At 36.0% G+C, this 21,080-nt stretch overlaps 1 protein-coding gene across 20 annotated transcripts in view; it reads right to left on the reverse strand.

The window, feature by feature from the left end:
- Positions 1-21,080, reverse strand: part of Gphn (gephyrin) — a 410,619-nt gene that overhangs the window by 82,851 nt on the left and 306,688 nt on the right. For all 20 annotated transcript variants that reach the window (XM_076921909.1, XM_076921924.1, XM_076921922.1 and 17 more), the window contains one exon: positions 2,673-2,810. In XM_076921909.1, coding sequence (XP_076778024.1) covers positions 2,673-2,810 — 138 coding nt within the window. The remainder of the gene's footprint in view (positions 1-2,672; positions 2,811-21,080) is intronic.

Consider the following 21,080-nt stretch of genomic DNA (forward strand, 5'->3'; position numbering starts at 1 on the left):
CTTGCAGAAAAATTAGGATGCTGTATAACTATTCTCTAATGTTCGTTGCAGTTTAAACACACCAGTTTTAAGATTCTATAAATAAAACTCTTTACTCAGACATTTATTTCTTTGTGTGTGTATTTATATGTGAATGTGCACATGTGTCTGGAAGCAAGAGGAGAGCCTTGGGTGGTATTCCTCAGAAGCTATCCACCTTGTTTTTTGAGACAGGGTCATTTATGAGGACCTGGAGTTCACCAAAAAGGGTAATCTGAATGGCCACCGAGTCTCAGGGATCTGAGTGTCTCCATCTTCCCAAACTGGGTTCACAAGCATTTACCAGCAAACCTAGCCTTTTATGTGAGTATTGAAAATTAAATTTGTATCCTCATGCTTGCACAGTCATCACTTTATTGATGGAATTATTACACAAAGCCTAAAATTATTTTGTGATGTTTCCATCTTTATGAAAATAACTAAGAACTATATTTTACTTGGAATATATCAAGTAGAGAGAATATCTGTGTATTGTATGGATGCTGCATCACTTGTCAATTAAAAAAAAAAAACAAAACTATGGCCTATAGGAAAGAGTAAAATAGAAGGTGGGACATCTGGAAGGCAGAAAGAATTTTTGGGGGCCGGGCAGTGGTGGTGCATGCCTTTAATCCTAGCACTTGGGAGGCAGAGGCAGGCAGATTTCTCAGTTTGAGGCCAGCCTGGGACAGCCAGGGCTACACAGAGAAACCCTGTCTAGAAAAACTGAAAAACAAACAAACAAACAAAAAAACAAAAAACAAACAAACAAACAAAAAAAAGAATTCTGGGATAGAGCCAGGCATGGGAGATTTACCCAAGTAGATGTGACAAGAAGGATGTATGGTATCTGAGCACAGGTAACCAGCCATGTGGCAGAATGTAGGTTACAATAAACAATTTATTCTAAGTTATGATCTAGTCAGAAGAAGAGCCTATCTATATATAGGCAAGGCATCTGCAAATACAATTTGAATCTGAGTCTTATTTCTGGGACCATGGGGCTAGGAAGAAGAACCAAGACCAATCTACAAAGTACAACTTTTTGGGAGGTGGGGTTTGATCACAAGTGAAGTCTTCAGGAGCTTAGTCTGCTGGAAATCAATGTCAAAATACAATTTGTCAGGCTATTAGAAATGGAAGGTGATCAAATACTTACTACAGTGTTAATGTTTAATGTTCCCCAAAGGCCCAAGTGTACCAAGGGTGGCATTGTGAGATGTAATGGACTTTGCAGAGGAGAGGCTTTGCAGGATACTTCAGTTATTGGGGAGGGCATGTCCATAGGGAATTGGGGGACTCTGGCCTCTTCTTTTTCTTCTTACATTTTGTTTTCTGGCTTCTGAGGTAAGTTGTTGGTTCTGTCACTGACTCTTGCCATAATGTGATGCCTCATTAGAGGTTTAAAGTTCAGGACTACTTGATCATGAATTAAAGTTTCTTAAAGAAAGATAACTGGCATGGTGGTACATGCCTTTAAACCCAGCATTCAGGAGGCTGAAGCAGGTGGATCTCCATGAGTTTAAGTTCAGTATGGATTACAAAGTGAGTCCCAGTCCAGCCAGGGATACACAATGAGACAGTATTTCAAAAAACCACCATTACTACCTCCCCCATGCCCCCAAACAAACAAACAAACAAACAAACAATAGACCAAACAGGCATTTTTTTCTTCTAAGTTCATTATGTCAGGTATTTTTTTTTTTGTTACAATGACTGAAAGCTGATTAAGACAACAACATTCCCGTTATCGTTTCATAAACTATTCTGAATGCCCTATTGGACTAGGAGCAAAAAACCAAGATGGTATGTAAAACAGAAGATAAGAGTAATTATTTAATGACCCAAGAATAAAGTAGGTTATTTTTAGCTACAGATGCTTCTTAGCATATGCTGTATCCTAATAACTATTTTAAGTTGAAAATATTATTAATTCAAAAATGCATTTAAATGGAACATGGTGGCATATGCCTGTAATCTTAGCACCTGGAAGGCTAGTTCAGAAGAATCACAAATTGAAAGAAAGCCTAGGCTACATAGTAATATCTTACCAAAAAAAAAAAAAAAAAAAAAAAAAGCATTTGATATCTAATCTATTCTATATCATAGCTCTATTATTTGATACATGATTGCCTTGGCTATGTGGCTGACTAAAAACTACAGTTTGCTTTTGTACCCATCATTATAAGACAATATCGCATCACACATCACTAGTCCCAAATTACAAAAGCAGACACTGTAAATTATAATTTTCTGGACATGTGCTACTTTTAACCTTTATACAGCTGAAGTCAGAAACTGTCTGAATGAATTTTCTTCAACACATGGTTACAAGACATCCAACTCCTAATAGAGAAGTCATTCCATGGACTCAGAATGACCTTATTTTTCTTACTTAGTGCTGATAGCACCATCTTTAGGGTATAGAACTGGTAGTTTAGAAAAAAAGCACAGATGGTTCTTCCATATTTTTATGAAATGAAAGAGATCTAGTATTTTATACTGATTATTAAGTAAATTCTAGATTAATAGAATATAGGAACAGGAAGATTCTAATGTTGATAATGGTGAGTCAGCACTGTCTTTTAGGAACTGGTGCGTTCATGGTGCATGAGTCTCTTGGAAGACAAAGACTAAGACAAATATGAAAGTACCTCGGTAATTGATGATTTCTGTACCAAGCACCGGAGTCATCTCCAGGACTGTAATAAAGGCTTTGTCCATAGACGTCAGAGGAAAAGGAGACATGCGATGTCTTCTAGCCACCTTGGTGATATCTACAGCACTGTGACCTAAACAGAAGACAGTTAACTGAGAATAAGACACTCAAACACTGATTAACAAGGAAGAATGACTTTAAATAACTAAACTTCCAATTTCTGGGTTCTTGTGAGACACTATTTCTCTTGTAGCTGACACATGCTTGTAGAACATTAAATAAAATTAGATATGTTATATATAGTATGTGCCAAAAGTGTAAAATTTAATGATACTCGCAGATCATTGAGTGTTTACTATGAGTCAAGTAATCTTATAGTGAGTGAGGTACTGTTACCATTTTTTATATATGAAGAAAGAAGCTTAGACAGGATTTATATCTTAGCTTAAGTTATACAGCTGGTGACAGAAGAGCCAGGATATAAACCTAGGTAGTTTTGGCTTCAGGTTAGTATCTTCAACTATTGTACTAACCTTTCGACATTAATGAACTAGTTGGTAAAATGAATTTATTTACGATTCACTGGAATTGTTCTTTTTCCTGTAAAAAGCCATGGAAAATTATATGTAGCTATTCACTCTTATGTAATATTATTTAGTCCTTTGGGATTAATGCCATACATACAGAAAAACTGCTTATATTATAACTCTGATATCAACTTCTACCCTCCATTTTATATTTGTGTATTATGTAAGGGAGAGTAGATAATATATTTTTTCCAGGCTAGTAATCATCTAACATTTACTTGAATATGCAACAGACTACTCAAACCTAAAATTTCCAAAACTAAGCTCTTAAATTTTTAACCTCCTTCATCATCCATTGGATGTTTCATTATCTTTGAATTTTCAACAGAATGAATAGCCATTCTTTTTACCAGTTTTATACCTGAGCAAAACAGTGGAGACATCCCTGAGTCTTCTCTTTCTGTTAAAACTACACCCAAACTAACTTTAAAATATACCTAGAGTATGATCATTACTTCTCACTTCCATGGTGACTATAAAAGCTGGAATGTCATTTGGGTTCTGGTGCCCCGTTTCTTCATTATATCCTTGTTCCATTGCCATTTGTTTACCACATGGTTATGTAATTCTTTCTAAGTCACAACATACTAATAATATATGCTTATAACTTTCAAAGACTTGAAATTTCTCTTACATTATAATATTTGTTAACGTCTAAGAAGCCAATAAACCATCACTCCCATTATTCTTGTCTTCTAACATTTTTGGGTTCACTGTGCTTTGTGCTTGCTGCTTTCTCCCTTGGAGTACTTTCCTTCAAATATTATACTGCTACCTAGCCCTGATTTCTTTCAGATTTTTGCTTGTATGACCTCATCAGAAGTTTTTATGAATACTCTCTGTATAATAATGCATGCTATATTTTTATTCCCATTTCTCTACTTTACTTCACATATAATATATAGACATCCATAGTCATATCTACAGTATATAAAAGTAAATATTTCTTGAGGTAATAAAATGAATCATTTGATGATAGAGGCATTTCTTTCTGTGTGTATGTGTTTTCATGTGTGTACAAGTTCATTCAGGTAGGTGAACGTGCATGCTTTTATGTATGGAGACTAGAGGAGAATCTTAGATGTCATTCTTTAGGAGGCATCTCCTGGCATTATTTTTTGGGGGGTTGGGGAAAAATTTCATTAGCCTGAGGATTACTAAGTAAGCCAGGGCTGGCTGACTAGCAAGCACCAGGGATTTGCCTGCTCCATTTCTCCAGCACTGGGATTACAACGGTCCAGTTTTTTAATACATGGGTTCCTGGCATTGAACTTAAGTCTTTACGTTTGCAAGACCATTTCTTTATGAAGTGAACCATCTCCCTAGCCCCAAAGGCAGTCTTCTTGATCACTACATCTTCATGTATGAATAACTAAGATTTACTGTTGGAGCCCCAAAATCTTTGTAGAACCAAGAATAAACAGAAAAGAGAAACTGCAAGCACTACTGGTCTTTTAACTGGACATACAATCCCCTATTTTCTTAGCCAGTTTTTGGTTGGGAGAGGTCTTTGATGTAACTCTGACAGCAAGATATTGGAAGAAATCTCTGGGAGAAGATATTTTATTACAAATACTAAGATTAAAATAAATCCTCCCCAAAAGAAGCTTTTACCCTATCTTCTATCTGGAACATGGCAGGCTACTTGGAGGTATTGTGGTCATTTGTTAACAGTGAGGATGTAAAAAGTCATAGCCCCTTTACATCCTCAAATTTGAGTTGCTAGATAAGCCCTGCACTGCTTATCTCTAGACTTCTAAAATGTGAAATAAATAAGCTCTTATTTTTAAAAACTACTTTGTAATGATTATATATGCCCACCTCTCAGAATATTATAGTTTCTGGTTGTTGTATATCACTAAATGTTGTACTTTTATTTTGACTCCAGCAGCTGATCCAAATATGCTCACTAAAAGGTATTATCCCAAAGAATTTCCAACCTATGATTCAACAGAGTCCCCTTACACATATAAAACTTCTTATATAACATTTCATCTCATACACAATATATGAAATCACAGAAATGTAAAGCTCAAAGATGTTAGTAATTACTTAGTAATATATCTGAGTAATATTTTCTATTTAATATTGTACTTTAAGGCTTAAAAGATTATGACATTACTATGATAAGTTCAGTAATATTCTCTTGAATACTTTAATTTTAGTTAGACAAATATTTTTCATGTCTGATTTGTAGTTTGGGTTAATCCAATATAGCTTCTCAGGGATTCTTCTTCAGACCAGTAATATTTATTTGTAAGGTAGCTATCAGAATACATTAGTTAACTCTATCAAGTTGACATAACACAGAAAACATCTGATAAGAAAGCCTAAATTGAGAATTGTATTGGCCTGTGGGTATGTCTGTAAGAGATTTTCTTGCTTACTAATTGACATTAAACTCAGCCCAATGTGGGTAGCACCATTCACTAGACCTATGTGAATGGGCTGTATAACTATAGTGAAAATAGATGAGCATAAGCCTGACCCATCTATTTTATTGGATATTAGACTGGCAACTCCCACTTTCTTTGGTATCTTGGGACCAATTGCTTGGAAGATTTTTTTCCAGCCTTTATTCTGAGGTAGTATCTGTCTTTGTCATTGAGGTGTGTTTCTTATATGCAACAAAATGCTGGATTCTGGATAAGCAAGTTTCCAATAAAATAGATTTTCAACCAAAAGTTATCTAAAAAGATGGAGAAGGACACTTCATATTCACCAAAAGAAAAATACACCAAGAGAAAGTCTCAATTCTGAATATCTATGCCCCAAATGCAAGGGCCACATTCATAAAGGAAACTCTACTAAAGCTCAAAACACATATTGAACACCACACAAATAATAGTGGGAGACTTCAACAACCCACTCTCATCAATAGACAGGTCATTAAAACAGAAACTAAACAGAGACATAGTGAAACTAACAGAAGTTATGAACTAAATGGATTTAACAGATATCTACAGAAAATTTCACCCTAAAACAAAGAATATACCTCTTCTCAGCATCTCATGATATCTTCTCCAAAACTGACCATATAATCGGTCACAAAACAAGCCTCAACAGATACAAAAAGACTGAAATAATCCCATGTATCTGATTAGATCACCACAGACTAAGGCTAGACTTCAATAACAACAAAAACAACATATAACCCATATACCCACGGAAGCTGTACAACTCTCTACTCAATGATAACTTGGTCAGGGAAGAAATAAAGAAAGACTTCCTAGAATTCAATGAAAATGATGATGCAGCATACCCAACTTATGGAACACAAAGTAGTGCTAAGAGGAAAATTCATAGCACTAAGTGCCCTTGTAAAGAAATTGGAGAGAGCCTACGCTGGCAACATAACAGCACACCTGAAAGCACTAGAACAAAAAGAAGCAAACACACCCAAGAGGAGTAGAGGGCAGGAAATAGTCAAACTCAGGGCCAAAATCAACCAAATAGAAACAGAGAACAATACAAAGAATCAACAAAACCAAAAGCTGGTTCTTTGAGAAAATGAACAAGATGGATTAAATCCTTAGTCAAACTAACACAGAAATAGTATCCAAATTAACAAAATCAGAAATGAAAAGGGAGACATAACAGAAATGAGGAAATTCATAAAATCATCAGATTTTACTACAAAAGCATATACTCAACAAAACTGGAAAATCTAGATGAAATTAATGATTTTCTAGACAAATACAAAGAACCAAAGTTAAATCAAGTTCAGGTAAATGAAACAGCCCCATATCACCTAAGGATATAGAAGTCACTAACCAGGTACCCCCTTGCCCCCCCCCCCCCCCCCCAAAGCCCAGGGTCAGATGGCTTTAGAAAGGAATTCTACCAGACCTTCAAAGAACAGCTTATATCAACACTCCTCACACTATTCCCTAAAACAGAAATAGAAGGAACACAACCTAATTCATTTTGTGAAGCCACAGTTACTCTGATACCTAAACCACACAAAGACCCAACAAAAAGAGAAGTTCAGACCAATTCTGCTTATGAATATTGATGCGAAAGCACTCAATAAAATTCTAGCAAACTGAATCCAAGAACACATCAAAACCATCACAAAGTAGGCTTCATCCCAGGGATGCAAGGTTGGCTCAAAATACAAAAATCCACTAACATAATCCACTATATAAACAAACTCAAAAAAATCACATGATCATCTCATTAGATGCTGAAAAGGCATTTGACAAAATTCAACACCCCTTCATGTTAAAAGTATTGGAGAGATCAGGAATTCAAGCCCCATACCTAAACATAATAAAACAATATACAGCAAACCAACAGCCAATGTCAAATGGAGAGACACTTGAAGCAATCCCACTAAAATCAGGGACAAGACAAGGCTACCCACTCTCTTCCTACCTATTCAATATAGTAGTCAAAGTTCTAGCCAGAGCAATTAGACAACAAAAAAAGATCAAGGAGATACAAATTGGCAAAGAAGAAGTCAAGGTATCACTATTTGTGGATGACAGTATACATAAGCAACCCCAAAACTTCCACCAGAGAACTACAGCTGATGAACAACTTCAGCAAAGTGGCTGGATACAAAATCAACTCAAACAAATCAGTAGCCTTCCTTTATACAAATGATAAACAGGCTGAGAAAGAAAATAGGGAAGCAACACCTTCACAATAGTCACAAATAATATAAAATATCTTGGGGTAACTCTAACCAAACAAGTGAAAGATCTGTTTGTTAAGACCTTCAATTCTCTCAAGAAAGAAATTGAAGAAGATCTCAGAAAATGGAGAGATCTCCCACGCTCATGGATTGGTAGGATTAACATAGTTAAAATAGCCATCCTACCAAAAGCAATCTACAGATTCAATGCAATCTCCATCAAAATTCCAACACAATTCTTCACTGACGTGGAAAGAACAATTCTCAATTTCATATGGAAAAACAAAAAACTCAGGGTAGTGAAAACAATTCTTACCAATAAAAGAACTTCTTGGGGGAATCACTATCCCTGACCTCAAGCTGTACTACAGAATAGTGATAAAAACTGCATGGTACAGAGACAGGCAGGTCAATCAATGGAATAGAATTGAAGACCCAGAAATAAACCTACACACTTATGGATACTTGATCTTTGACAAAGAAGCCAAAAAATGTACAATGGAAAGAAAAAGCATCTTCAGTAAATGGTGCTGGTTTAACTGGCAGTCTGTATATATAGAAAAATGAAAATAGATCCATATTTGTCACCTTACCCAAAGCTCGAGTCTATGTGGGTCAAGGATGTCAACATAAAACTAGATACACTGAATCTAGTAGAAAGAAGAGAGAGCCTTGAACTCATTGGCACAGGGGTAAATTTCCTAAACAGAACTCCAATGGCTCAGGCTCTAAGATCAAGAATTGATAAATGGGACCTCATGAAATTGCAAAGCTTCTGTAAGGAAAAGGACATAGTCAATAGGACAAATAGGCAACCTACAGATTGAAAAAAATCTTCATTAACCCCACATCCAATAGAGGGCTAATATCCAAAATCAAAAGCTAACCTCTAAAATACCAAACAGCCAGCCCAATCAAAAAATGGGTGTAGAGCTAAACCGAGAATTCACAACAGAGGAATTCTGAATGGCAGAGAAGCAGTTAAAGAAATGTTCACAGTCCTTAGTGATCAGGGAAATGCAAACCAAAACGACCCTGAGATTCCACCTCACACCAATCAGAATGGCTAAGATAAAAAACTCAGGTGACAGCATACACTGGTGAGGATGTGGAGAAAGAGGAACACTCCTCCATTGTTGGTGGGATTGCAAACTGGTACAACTACTCTGAAAATCAATATGGAAGTTCCTCAGAAAACTGGAAATAGATCTACCTGAAGACCCTGCTATACCACTCTTGGGCATATATCCAAAAGATGCCCCACCATACCACAGAGGCACATGCTCCACTATTCATAGCAGCCTCATTTGTAATAGCCAGAAGGTAGAAACAACCCAGATGTCCCAAGACAGAAGAATGGATACAGAAAATGTGGTTCATTTACACTACGGAATGCTACTCAGCTATTAAGAAAGGACATACTGAGTTTTGCAGGCAAATGGAGGATGGAACTAGAAAATATTCTCAGTGAGGTAACTCAGATACAATTCACAGAACGCAAGAAGGTTAACAAGCAGAAGGGCCCAAGTGAGGATGTTTCAATCCCACTTGGGAGGCAGAAGAAAATAATTAAGGTAGGCAGAGGGAAGGAGGGACTTGTTTAGGAGAGGGGGAGGAGGAAAGGAACATGATTAGGTATGGGGGTGGTAGGAGACAGGAGAGAAGCCCTGAGGGCAGTAGAATGAATGGAAATATGTAACCTTGGGATGTGGTAGGTGGTGTTGGACCCTCTAGAAAGCACTAGGAACTTGAGAGGTAAGAGGATCTCAAGACTCAAAAGGATGGGACCTTAGATGAAATGCCCAACTGTGGAGAGAGGGAACTCATAGAGTCCACCTTCAATAGAAAGACAGGGCATCAAGTGGAGGGATGGGGTTACCATCCCACAGTTAAAAATTCTGACCCAGAATGGTTCCTGTCTAAAAGAACTGAGGGATCGAAATGGCGAAGAGATTGAGGGAAAGGCCCAACTTGGGATCCATCTCAAGGAGAGGCTCCTAGGCCTGATACTAATACTGATGCTATGGTGTTCTTACAGACAGGAGCCTAGCATGGCTGTCCTCTGAGAGGACCAACAAGCAGCTGACTGAGACAGATGATGTAGATGTAGATGTAGATGTAGATGTAGATGTAGATGTAGATGTAGACAGATTCAACCAATGGACTGAAGTCGGGGTCTGCTGTGGTTGAAAGGTTGGAAGAAGCTGAGGAGGAGGGTGACCCAAAGGAAGACCAGCAGTCTCAACTAACCCGGACCCCTGAGATCTCTCAGACACTGAGCCACCAAGCAGGCAGCATACACCAGCTGGTCTGAAGCTTGACACATACACAGCATAGGACTGCCTAATCTGGGCTCAGAGGGAGAAGATGTGCCTAACCCTCAAGAGACTTGAGTCCCCAGGGAGTGGGGGGGCATCATGGGAGGGGGGGTGGGGAGGCATCCTCTTAGAGACAGAAAGTGGAACTGTGTGAGTGGGGGACCAGGAGGGAGGCAATGGCTAGACTGTAAGAAAATAAAAGTAATGAAAAAATTACAAATAAATGAAGAAAGGCAGCTTTCATAGTAGCAATAAAATGTTTGTCCAGGTTCTTCTTGATTAAATCAAAACCTCAGAAGGAAGTTCTGTTATTCATAACAATTAATAGGAGTTTCCTAAACTACTTACAGTGTAAATCAATACTTTTAGATATACTGATACTCTCAAGGATAAGTCCTGGTCTGTCCTCATTTATATCTCAGCTTTTAGTATTGCATAGTGTTTGGGGATAGAATGCCTTGTCTTTCTCTTTTCAGGCTCTTTCTGTATAGCAGATGACCTAGAACAAGTTTTCTAGGAAATGTAATGAACACAGATGATAGTAACATATACATTCAATTTGAACTGTTACGGTATTGGGTATGTTGAAGAATGAGTGGTTCAGAGGTGGCAAGCATTTAATCTTTCAAACAAATCTTTCTAATCAAGAGAAGTTAGTTCCAAACTCCCAGGGAAACACAATGGCAGAATTCATACAACTCAGTATTACAAGTCACTCTTTTTTTTTTTTTTAATGTACTTATAATTTCTTATGTTGTCTCAAATTTCATGGTGTTACAGGTTTTCTACATGTATATTCAAGGTAATTGTCTTAGTTAGGGTTTTACAGATGTGAACAGACACCATGACCAAGAAAGTCTTATAAGGACAACATTTAATTGGGGTTGGCTTACAGGTTCAGTCCAGTATCATCAAGGCGGGAACATGGAAGCATCTAGACAGGCATGGTACAGGAGGACCTGAGAGTTCTGTCTTCACCTGAAGGCTGCTGGTGGAAGACTGACTTCCAGGCAGCTAGGGTAAGGGTCTTAATCCCATGCCCACAGTGACACACTTACTCCAACAAGGCCACATCTCCTAATAGTGCCACTCCCTAGGCCAAGCATGTACAAACCATCACAGTAATGTATCTCATAGCATTTCTAATATAACTTAGAAAGCATAGATGAAAAGACTGCTTATTTTCTAGGGCTAAATAATAAATACATAAAAACTAAAACCCCAAAACAAAAACACTGCTGGGGGTCTGTGCCTCACTATTATAACACAGGCACTGTTGTCACTGGGTCAGCTCTGTAACTTACATCATGATTCATTATCACCCACAGGACACAATTTCAACTCTTTAGGACAGCATATAAAATCCTTCCCTTCTGCTTTTTCAGCATCCTGCTCATTGCTCATAAAATTAGCAACATTGTGGATACGTAAACACATAGTATCATTTCATATTTTTTTGCTTCAGTATGTAATATTCTTTCAGCCTAGAATAACTTTTATCTCATTTTTTTTGTTTCCCTGGGAAATTGTTATTTTTACTTCACAATTTCTTTGTTTTTCGATAAAGAAAAATTAAATAGTGATGAGAACATAGAAAAAGGTTCATAAAGCAAGCCTGAAAGGCTCCTGTTGGCTAAACTTGGTATAGATTTATGGTAAAAAGACTTATTTTAAAAATAAAATAAGAATTAATAGACAGTAATATAATGATTTTAAAATTCTTCCTTATAATTTCAATTTATTAAAGTATACTTAGAAAAGTCTACAATGGCAATCTTCATGCTAATAACTGGTTCAGGTCAAAATCATCAATGTATACTAAAACCGGAAGGGAAAAATCTTCAAGAAAAACAAGGTATTTATACAGGCTAAAATATATCTCCATAAGGTACTTATTAAATACAAAGCCAAAAAGTTATTTTTTAGCGAAAAACCTACTATCTACTATTTCTGCCAAGTAATCCACAGTAGTATCACTAACAAAGAACAAATTTACATCATGGTATTACTGATATGATATATTGAAAAAGGACACAACATCATATTTCTGACAAATTCTATAGCAGTTAAATCACGTGAAACATCAGAAAAATCAAATTTATATAATTTAGTCATTATATAAAATGAGCAATTATATAAAATAACTGACCTATGCTCTTCATAAATATTGAGACCATGGAAGCAAAGAAAAACATGAGTAATTGTTCTAGATTAAAAGAGTCTAAGGGGGACATTATTGTTAAACATAATGTATGAATCTAGGTTGAATCCAAGATCAGAACAAAAGAATTATTCTTTTACCCATTTGCTATAAAGAACATTATTAGAACTGGCAAAATTTAATTGGAATAAGATTACATAATAGTATTATGGTACTGTTAATTTCTTGATTTTCATAACTGTACTGATGTTATGCAAGAGAATGTCTTTTTTCTTTCCATCAACCTCATTTTACCTCTATTTTAAATCCACACTGAAGCAGGGATAAAGAGACATCATGTCTGCAGTTTATCCACAAGCAATTTAGTAAAGTATGTGCATATTAATATGCAGATAAATATTGCAACATTTAATTGTGGCAAAATATTGATATCTGGGGAGTCTGGATGAAAAGCATACAGAAACTCTTCATGATATTCTTGTAACATTTTCTTGAGTACTGCATCTGTTCTGAAGCTAACCATGTTTACAAATTTTCCCTGCACTTAGGTATTATAAAATATTCTCATAGAATTTTCTTTACATAATGCATTAAGTACATCTACATTTTATATTTATTTAATATGTCTCTTTTCCTAACTATATTTTCACGTTTCCAAGGGAGAAAGTATCTTAAAATCAAGGCCCAAAGATGCTCCAAACATATTATAGTCTAGAATATATCAAATAACAAAAGATGGCTATACAAATAAATACTATATATAAGTTCAGACATTACTGTGGTCAATAAATTTAGTGTTCTTTTTACTTGAATTACAAAAGTTTGATTTTTAAAAGCCAGTTGCACTGTGTGTGATGTTATATATATGGTTCTAGGCCAGCCTGGGTAACACACTGTGACTTTGTCTTAAAAACCAACCAAACAATAAACAAACAACAACAAAACACCAAAAAGCTGACACATACTTGTTAATAGGCTCAAAAGTAGGTTTCTCTTACTCTTGTATCTTCTTACCTTAACTATTACAATATATATGACATTTTAATGTATTGCTTATTGATAAACATATTTTATAGTACTATATTATGCTTTTATGTTTAGATTTTTTTTTTTACCAAAGGAAAAGCACTTAAAAAAGTTTTTGTGCATGAGTGTTTTGTCAGCCTCCATGTCTGTGTACCGTGTGTGTGTCTTGTACCTGAAGTAGCCAGAAGAAGATGTCAGATCTCCTGTAACTGGAGTTACAGATGGCTTTGAGCTGCCATATGTGTGCTGAGAATTGAATCTGGGTCCTATGGAAAAGCAGCTAGTGCTCTTAACCATGCAGCCATTTCTACAGCTCCCAACTAAAAGTGCTTTTAACTCCATTAAAATATTACACTATTTGATATTAACCAATCTATTGACCTGTACTCAGTAATCTGTTTCTATGTATTTTCAGATTTCTATTTCTGTATGCTTTTATGCTGCAGTCTAGTGTCATATCATTTCAACATGAAGTAATTTGTTAGCATTTCTCATAAACAAGATCTAGTGGTGACGATCTCCCTCAGCTTGTGTTTATCTGGGAAAGCCTTCATTTCTTTCATGTTTAAAGGACAGTTTTACTAGATATAATATTCTTTGCTGAAAGAGTTTAAAGATCTCCTAATATAACTAATGAGATTTTTATTGGAGCGCCTTTGAATATGATAAATCATTTTTTTTATTGGTGTTTCTTTTGGGGTTTTGTGTAGCTGGTGACAATTTGAAAATATCATGTCCTGATATGTACCTATTTGGATTTATCCTAGCTGTAGCTTTGAGTTTAATGTTTTTGTTTTAAGATTTATTTATTTATTTAATGTATGTGTATTCCTTTTTTCAGACACACTGGAAGAGCATCGGATCCCATTACAGATGGTTGTGAGCCACCATGTGGTTGCTGGAAATTGAACTCAGGACCTCTAGAAGAGCAGTCAGTGCTCTTAACTGCGGAGCCATCTCTTCAGCCTGAGTTTAATGTATTTGAATGTATATTTCTTTCTTATGTTTGAGATTTTTTATTACTATTTCTTCAAACTAATTTCAGCTTTCCTTTCCTCCTTTCCTTTGGCTTGTTTCTGTATTTTCCCTTCTCCTCTTTCCTCTGCACCTACATATTTTGATTGATGATATATTATAACGTTCTTTGAGCTTCTTCACTTTTTGTTTTTCTAACTCCAGAATTTCAAATGACCTATATATTTGTGTTTATGAATTCATTTGCTTGATCAGATCTTCTGCTGAGCCTCCAAAAAATTCAATTCAGTTACTATATTCTTCTGTTCTAAAACTTGCTTTTACATGGTTCAAATCTATGTTGATATTCTCATTTTTGTTCATGTACTTTTACAATTTCAAATTATTATCTTTTCTCTTTGAGAGTATCGAGACTTTAAAAAGTAATTATTATGGACTCTATGTCACATGATCATATCCCTAGTTGGTTTCTGATTTATTTTGTCCTTTGATTAAGTCATGTTTCCATATTGTTTGGTATGCCCTTTGATCCTTCCTCTCCTCCCCTCCCTTGAGTTTTAAGCCTTTGAGAAAAAAGCCATTCTTTATAGACTGGCTTTGTATGGAGAACTATCTTTTTTCAATCAGCCTGGCCAGAGATTCTGAGGAGGTAGGCTTCTAAAACCTTTTTTGGGAGGATGTGACTTTTCTGGGCCATTGCATGTAATTTTCCAATTAAGAGCACTTGTAGATTTTTAAAAATCTTATAATTTATTCCTTTCTCTGACGTTTACCTACAACACTGCAAGCTGTTTGATGCTGCAATCAGGTGCGGGTTTTCCTTAGTGCCCCTCAAGCATTCAAAACTCATCAGCTACCTGTCAGTAGGACAGTCAGGTAACACAGAAAGCATGTTCAATTCTTCTCTTCTGAGGAAGAAGCCGAGATTTAGGAAGATATCTTCCTAAATTGTTATAAGAGGTGCTGGCATTTATGTATGGCACACTAGGTTTCACAGTGCCACACCGATCTTCCTCCAATTACCCCTGTTTATTGCACTCCCAGCTACCAAGGGTTTTGCTAGTGCAATGAGACAGAAAGAGGATTAGTTAAACTGATCACGACTACAAAAGCAGACATAAAATAGATGATGATCTGTTTCTTGGTAAGTACAAACTGTCATCAGCTAAACATAGGAAAAACTTGCTACTGTAGACTGACTTGCTAAAACTTTGTTAATCAACGAAAAAAGAACTATGACTTTGTACCTTGAACTTGTTTGTGGAAAGAAAGATAGACGGGAAATGTTTAGTTAGGTATGAGTTTCCAAAGAGGAATATATAATCAATTAATCTTGTTGTAATTGCCTTTTGTGTAATGATTTTAACCTGTTTTTCAAGAATAGGTTTTATGGTGATTTTTTTTTTTTTTTTTTGAGACTATGTAATTTGTGGCTATGAGAATATGTAATTTGTGGCTTCTTACATAGAAAACTTTGTGTTAGGAAGTATAAAAGGGATAAGAAAAAAATTAGAGTTGTTGGAGCCTGCTTTGCTTCATCTACTCTGTGTATGTGTGTGTGTATGATTTTTTTCCCTTTCTTTTCTTTAATCAGTGGCTGCCATAGGCAGCAGCCCCTGTCAGTTGTTATCTGAATCCATCAGCCCTACTAGTGCTGCCCCCTGTTGGCTGTTATTAGTACTGACCTCAATCACCTACTCTACACTCTGCCTTTCTTTACCCTGTGTGCTGAAGCTGGCCTTTGCCATTGCATACTTACTATACACTAAATAAAAACATGTTAATTAAAATAAGATGTAGTTTTTAGTTAATTACTTTTTATGTCTTGGCAGTGGTGCTGGGCTCAAACCAGGACTGAATACTTTGCTACAGAGCTACATCTTTTACACTCAAAAATAATCTCTGAACTTTAAAGCAGGTCGTTAGAAAACATCAAAATTTCTAACTTAACACATTTAAGCTGTTGTTTCCAAATCCATGTGTTGGTGTCAGCTTGGGCAGAGTAGTGAGTCAGAACTCCATCTCAGAAAAATACACTCTGATACCCTGTTGTTATCTATGTGATGACCTATTGTTGGACTCTAACTGAGGGAATTAATAGGCAATATGTATTCCATGTATTAAAATACTTATTAAATGTGTTTATATTTACATTATAATATATTTTAGGTAATATATCATAATTTAAACAAATATATATTATAATACATTTATATAACAAATATATTTTGAAAAATGACAGATAAGAGACTTAGTTGGTAAAGTACTTGTGCTACAAATATGATGACCTAAATTCGATTCTCCAGAATCTATAGAAAAAATGAGGCCTGGTGATATGTTCTTTGTAATCCTAGTGCTAAGAAGGCATAGATAGGTAGATTCCTGGGACTCACTATCAGGTAGCCTTACCTGCTGGCTGAGTTCTAGTGAATTGAGAAACTGTCTCAAAAAAAAAAAAAGGTGTACAGTCCTGGAGGAATAATACCAGAGACTACTACTTTTGGTATCCTCATAAGCACACACATATTTACACTTGCTCCCACAAGCATGTATGTACCTGTACATCCATCAATATTCACGTACCCATATATATCAACAAATTTAAAGGCTCTTACTTGTTAATTCTGCAACATAGTGCAAAGTGACAGAATCTAACAGTGTAGAATTAGCATAAGGATAGGTATACCAGTCACTATGTACACACTAAAAATAAGTATCTTTTGCACATCATCATTATTTTAAAGTAGCCCTAAATCGGGAACAAATCAAATGTCTATCAATTGTTCAATAACTAAAAGAAATAGTATAAAGTGAAATATAACACTGAATATATGCACATTTATATATTAGCTGTAGCATTGATGAAACTTAAATGAAAATAAGTAAAATTTGAGACTTGACTTAGAAGGAAAAAAACTCACATTTTCATTCATATGTAGATTCTAGCACCAAATTTTTATATATGTGTATTTGTATGAACATGAGTATGTAGAACACAGCAAAGTAGAAAAAGGCCCGTGAGAGAAGAAGTCTTTTGGGGGTTAGAATAGTAGAGCACACAGATGATATAAAAGTGAACTGGAAAATACTACAGAAGCAAGGCTTAAGTGGGGATTGGGGCATGGAGATGGAGGAGAAGTAGGTGTAGGGAGGGTCAGCCATAGCTAATAATGGATGATAAAGCTATGAAGAGATCTGGCATTTGTAAGCTAACTAAAAACAGTAACATCAAAAAACAAAACAAAAAAACCATTCCTGGCAACCAATAAAACTAATTTAAACAAAAGTACTCTATGTGGGTGTCCACTGCTCACAAAAGCCATAGATTACTAAGTAAAAATTCCAGTGCCAGGCTTGGACTATTAACAACCATAATGAGTTGTTGGCCAAGGAAGTTTTTGAGGCCTACAAAACAACATAGGCTATTGCCACTGTTCTTGATTGCTCTCTAGAACTGGATGGTAAGATTTGATTGATGAAGACACCACAAGATTTGGTTATAGGACGTAAAGAAATCAGCCTACAATTGAGCTGGAAGTTCTGTCTCTGCTTACTGTCTTTCATAGTGTCTGAAGATGCTATACAGTTTTATTTAGTTGTGCAAACTGTATACTACTGTTCTGTATGTTAATGTGGTTGGCAACACATACCCACGTGTGCTACAGTGGCTTGTCTGTTAAGGAGGCCACCAAAGTTTCTGATTACATATGAAGCCTGCTCTAGAGATGAAAATTCATGCCTGGTACTGTAAACCTGGTTAAAAGCCTATGGCTTTGAGGTCACAGGTCTTAGGGAGGAAACACCTACTTTTGTTTTAAGTGGATATGTTGTGTCTATCAGACTGCCTTCTAAATATTTAGGTTTTCCACTTAAGATTAGTATTGTTGTCAGTATTAATCAGAGAGGCTGGTCAAAATGTCAAGACTGTTGAATGCTTAGGCCGCCTAAATGGAATACTCTCAAAGGTTGAAGAACAATTTTGGAATACATGTAACGAATATAAGAGCTGGGAGAATGTGTAGAGTACAGTTGAACACTATCTTCTAGGTATGATATGGTCACTGAACTCATGAACCCACAGCAGTTATGATGTACAAGATTGGCCTCATCAACATGTTGTGGCAGTGGAGGGCTTACAAAGCTCTGTACTACACGGAAGATCTATGGGAACCTGCAGCACATTTTGGTATATCATGGTCGATCAGGAAACATAGTTAGGGCTATCACCCACAGTGATCAACTTCTTCAGCTAGGCCCTATATCCTAAACATTTCACAGTCTGTCCAAGTCAAAATACCAGTTGAGAATTAAGTATTCAAATATATCAATCAATTGGGGTGAGATTTCAGACTGTAACCATAATAGTTTCCAAAAAGAAGTTATGATTTTTGTCTTAAGTAAAATCTACTACCTATGATATGATTTATTTATTTTTATCTTCTCTCATATAATACATTCATATTGCAGTTTCCCCTCCCTCTACTCCTGTTAACCTCATCTCCCAGATCCACACGTTTGTCCTCTGTTTTCCCTCAAAAAGAGTAGGGACGGAAATCTTGAACTTCTAACAGACTTTTAAAAAGTTTTAAAGCTTTTTTTTTTCATGGTAATACCTAAGAGATAATTAAGATGATTGGTGCTTTTAGTAGTTATTGCAGGCAGTAGGGCCAGAGATTTTGAAATAGCCATACTCCCATATAACCTAGACAGTTCTTGGGTGACAGAGCAAGACAGTACAACAGTTCCTCAATGTTTTCTGGCTGAGTCCATTTCAGGTTTAATTAGAATTTGATCTCCTTGATAGACAATCCCATGAAAAACTATCCAACTCTATTCTAGGAACCCAAGGTCAGGTTGTCCTAGCTGACATATTTTACCTTTTGTTAAACTGCCTTTTTGTATGGAACTCCTTCCAGCTAACTAATCTTAGGTTCTGTTAAAAATGCTAACTTCAAACTGCTTGCTTCTGTGAATCCCCTAGGCAGCTACCTAAGGAGATGACAAGAGATGGTTTTTGCCTTTAAAAAACCCATCTTCTGGACAGTTGCGGCCACACTTATTTCCCCAAATGCTTGGGTGTGGTCCCAGATGGCTGAAATAAAGACTTACAACTGACTATAAACTATGTCTGAATGGTCAACTCTGGTGGCTGTAACATTTGTAAATGTCTTTCCTGATTACCAAAAACAACTTGTGTGCTATCTGTAACATTTGTAAATTAAGTATCTTTCCTGTTTGCCAAACATAAACATGGCTATGAATTAAAATTAACTATTCAATAACTTTCTACTCTGGGTCCATTTAAGTACCCCTAAAATATGATCCTTTGTCAGAGGCAAAATCTATATAGATAGCAAAAGTTACTGAGTGCATTATAGTTTATCAGTAAGATCAGCCATTTATTTTAATAAATGCACTGACATTATGCTTTGGGATTAGTCCATAATTTTGGAATGCTTTAGAAATAAGGTTTTGAATATATATATATATATATATATATATATATATATATGCAAAAACCATCATCCAATTAAGAGCACTTTAAGTGCTCTGTTGCTCCTGAACCAAGTGGACATTATTTCAAAAGGTATCAAACAAAAGAAAATATTAAGGAGGCTATAGTAAACACCAGATAGGTAGCACTCACTAAAACTATAATAGCCAAATAGACTAAACATTTGGTTTAAGAACAGTTCAAACCAGTTGACACAGAATGCCACTGATTTACTCCAGAAACAGAAAAGATATTCCAGGAGAAATGTGGATATAATTTGTAACCACATTTAATAAGCTATTAAATATCTATTTAATAGCACAGTCTTGTCAGGCAGAGTTAAATGTTTACTCTTAGTGATTTCTAGGGGAGAGAGGAGGCCCCATACTATTAGACAGCAGGCTTAAGTAGTCTATTTATGTGCTTCTACTTATGTTGTATGTGAGTGGGGTAGAGGGTGGCCAGAGGAAAAGGAGGGGGGATTTAGCCCTTTGTGACAGGAGAGTCACACCAGGTAGCTTGTTAGCTCTCTTAGTAATAAATGGAGCAGAGTGAGACTGTAGTATGTGTCTGTGTTCTAATAGGCATTTTATTACAGCAGAACAAATGGATTAAGAATGCTGCTGTGTCAGTTTTTATTAAGCTTGACACAAGCTAGAGTCATCTGAGGAAATTGAAAAATGCCATCAGATTAGGCTGTAGGCAAATCTATGGAAGCATTTTCTTGATTTACAATTGATGAGGGGTATACAAGAAGGATTAGTTATCCTACTAAGGGAAACTCAGAGGTGTCATAGAATCCTAACAAACGGTAAATGTTTTATATACAATGGTAGGTTGTATATGCAAGGAGAAAGATGTAAAATGAATTGAATAGAGGCAGTGTTTAGTATTGAGAGAATGAGTAACCATTAATAGCTTCTATATGCAATATGATACTACTTGGTAAATAAGATGAGGGAGATGAGAACTGTCTAAATAAGAAATGGGAATGTTGAAGTTAAGTTCAGAGAAACAGGCCATCAAGATGGCTCATGGGTAAAGGTCTTGGGGCCAAGACTGATGACCTGAGCCTGATCCTTGGTCTGACATATGAAACAAGATAACTGACTTCTGTGAATTGTCTTTTGGCATCCACATTTGTGCCATGGGCATTTATGTTCATATATAGACATGAATGCCTCTCTCTCTCTCTCTCTCTCT

The sequence above is a fragment of the Arvicanthis niloticus genome, chromosome 23 (genome assembly GCF_011762505.2).
Source record: "Arvicanthis niloticus isolate mArvNil1 chromosome 23, mArvNil1.pat.X, whole genome shotgun sequence".
NCBI lineage: Eukaryota > Metazoa > Chordata > Mammalia > Rodentia > Muridae > Arvicanthis > Arvicanthis niloticus.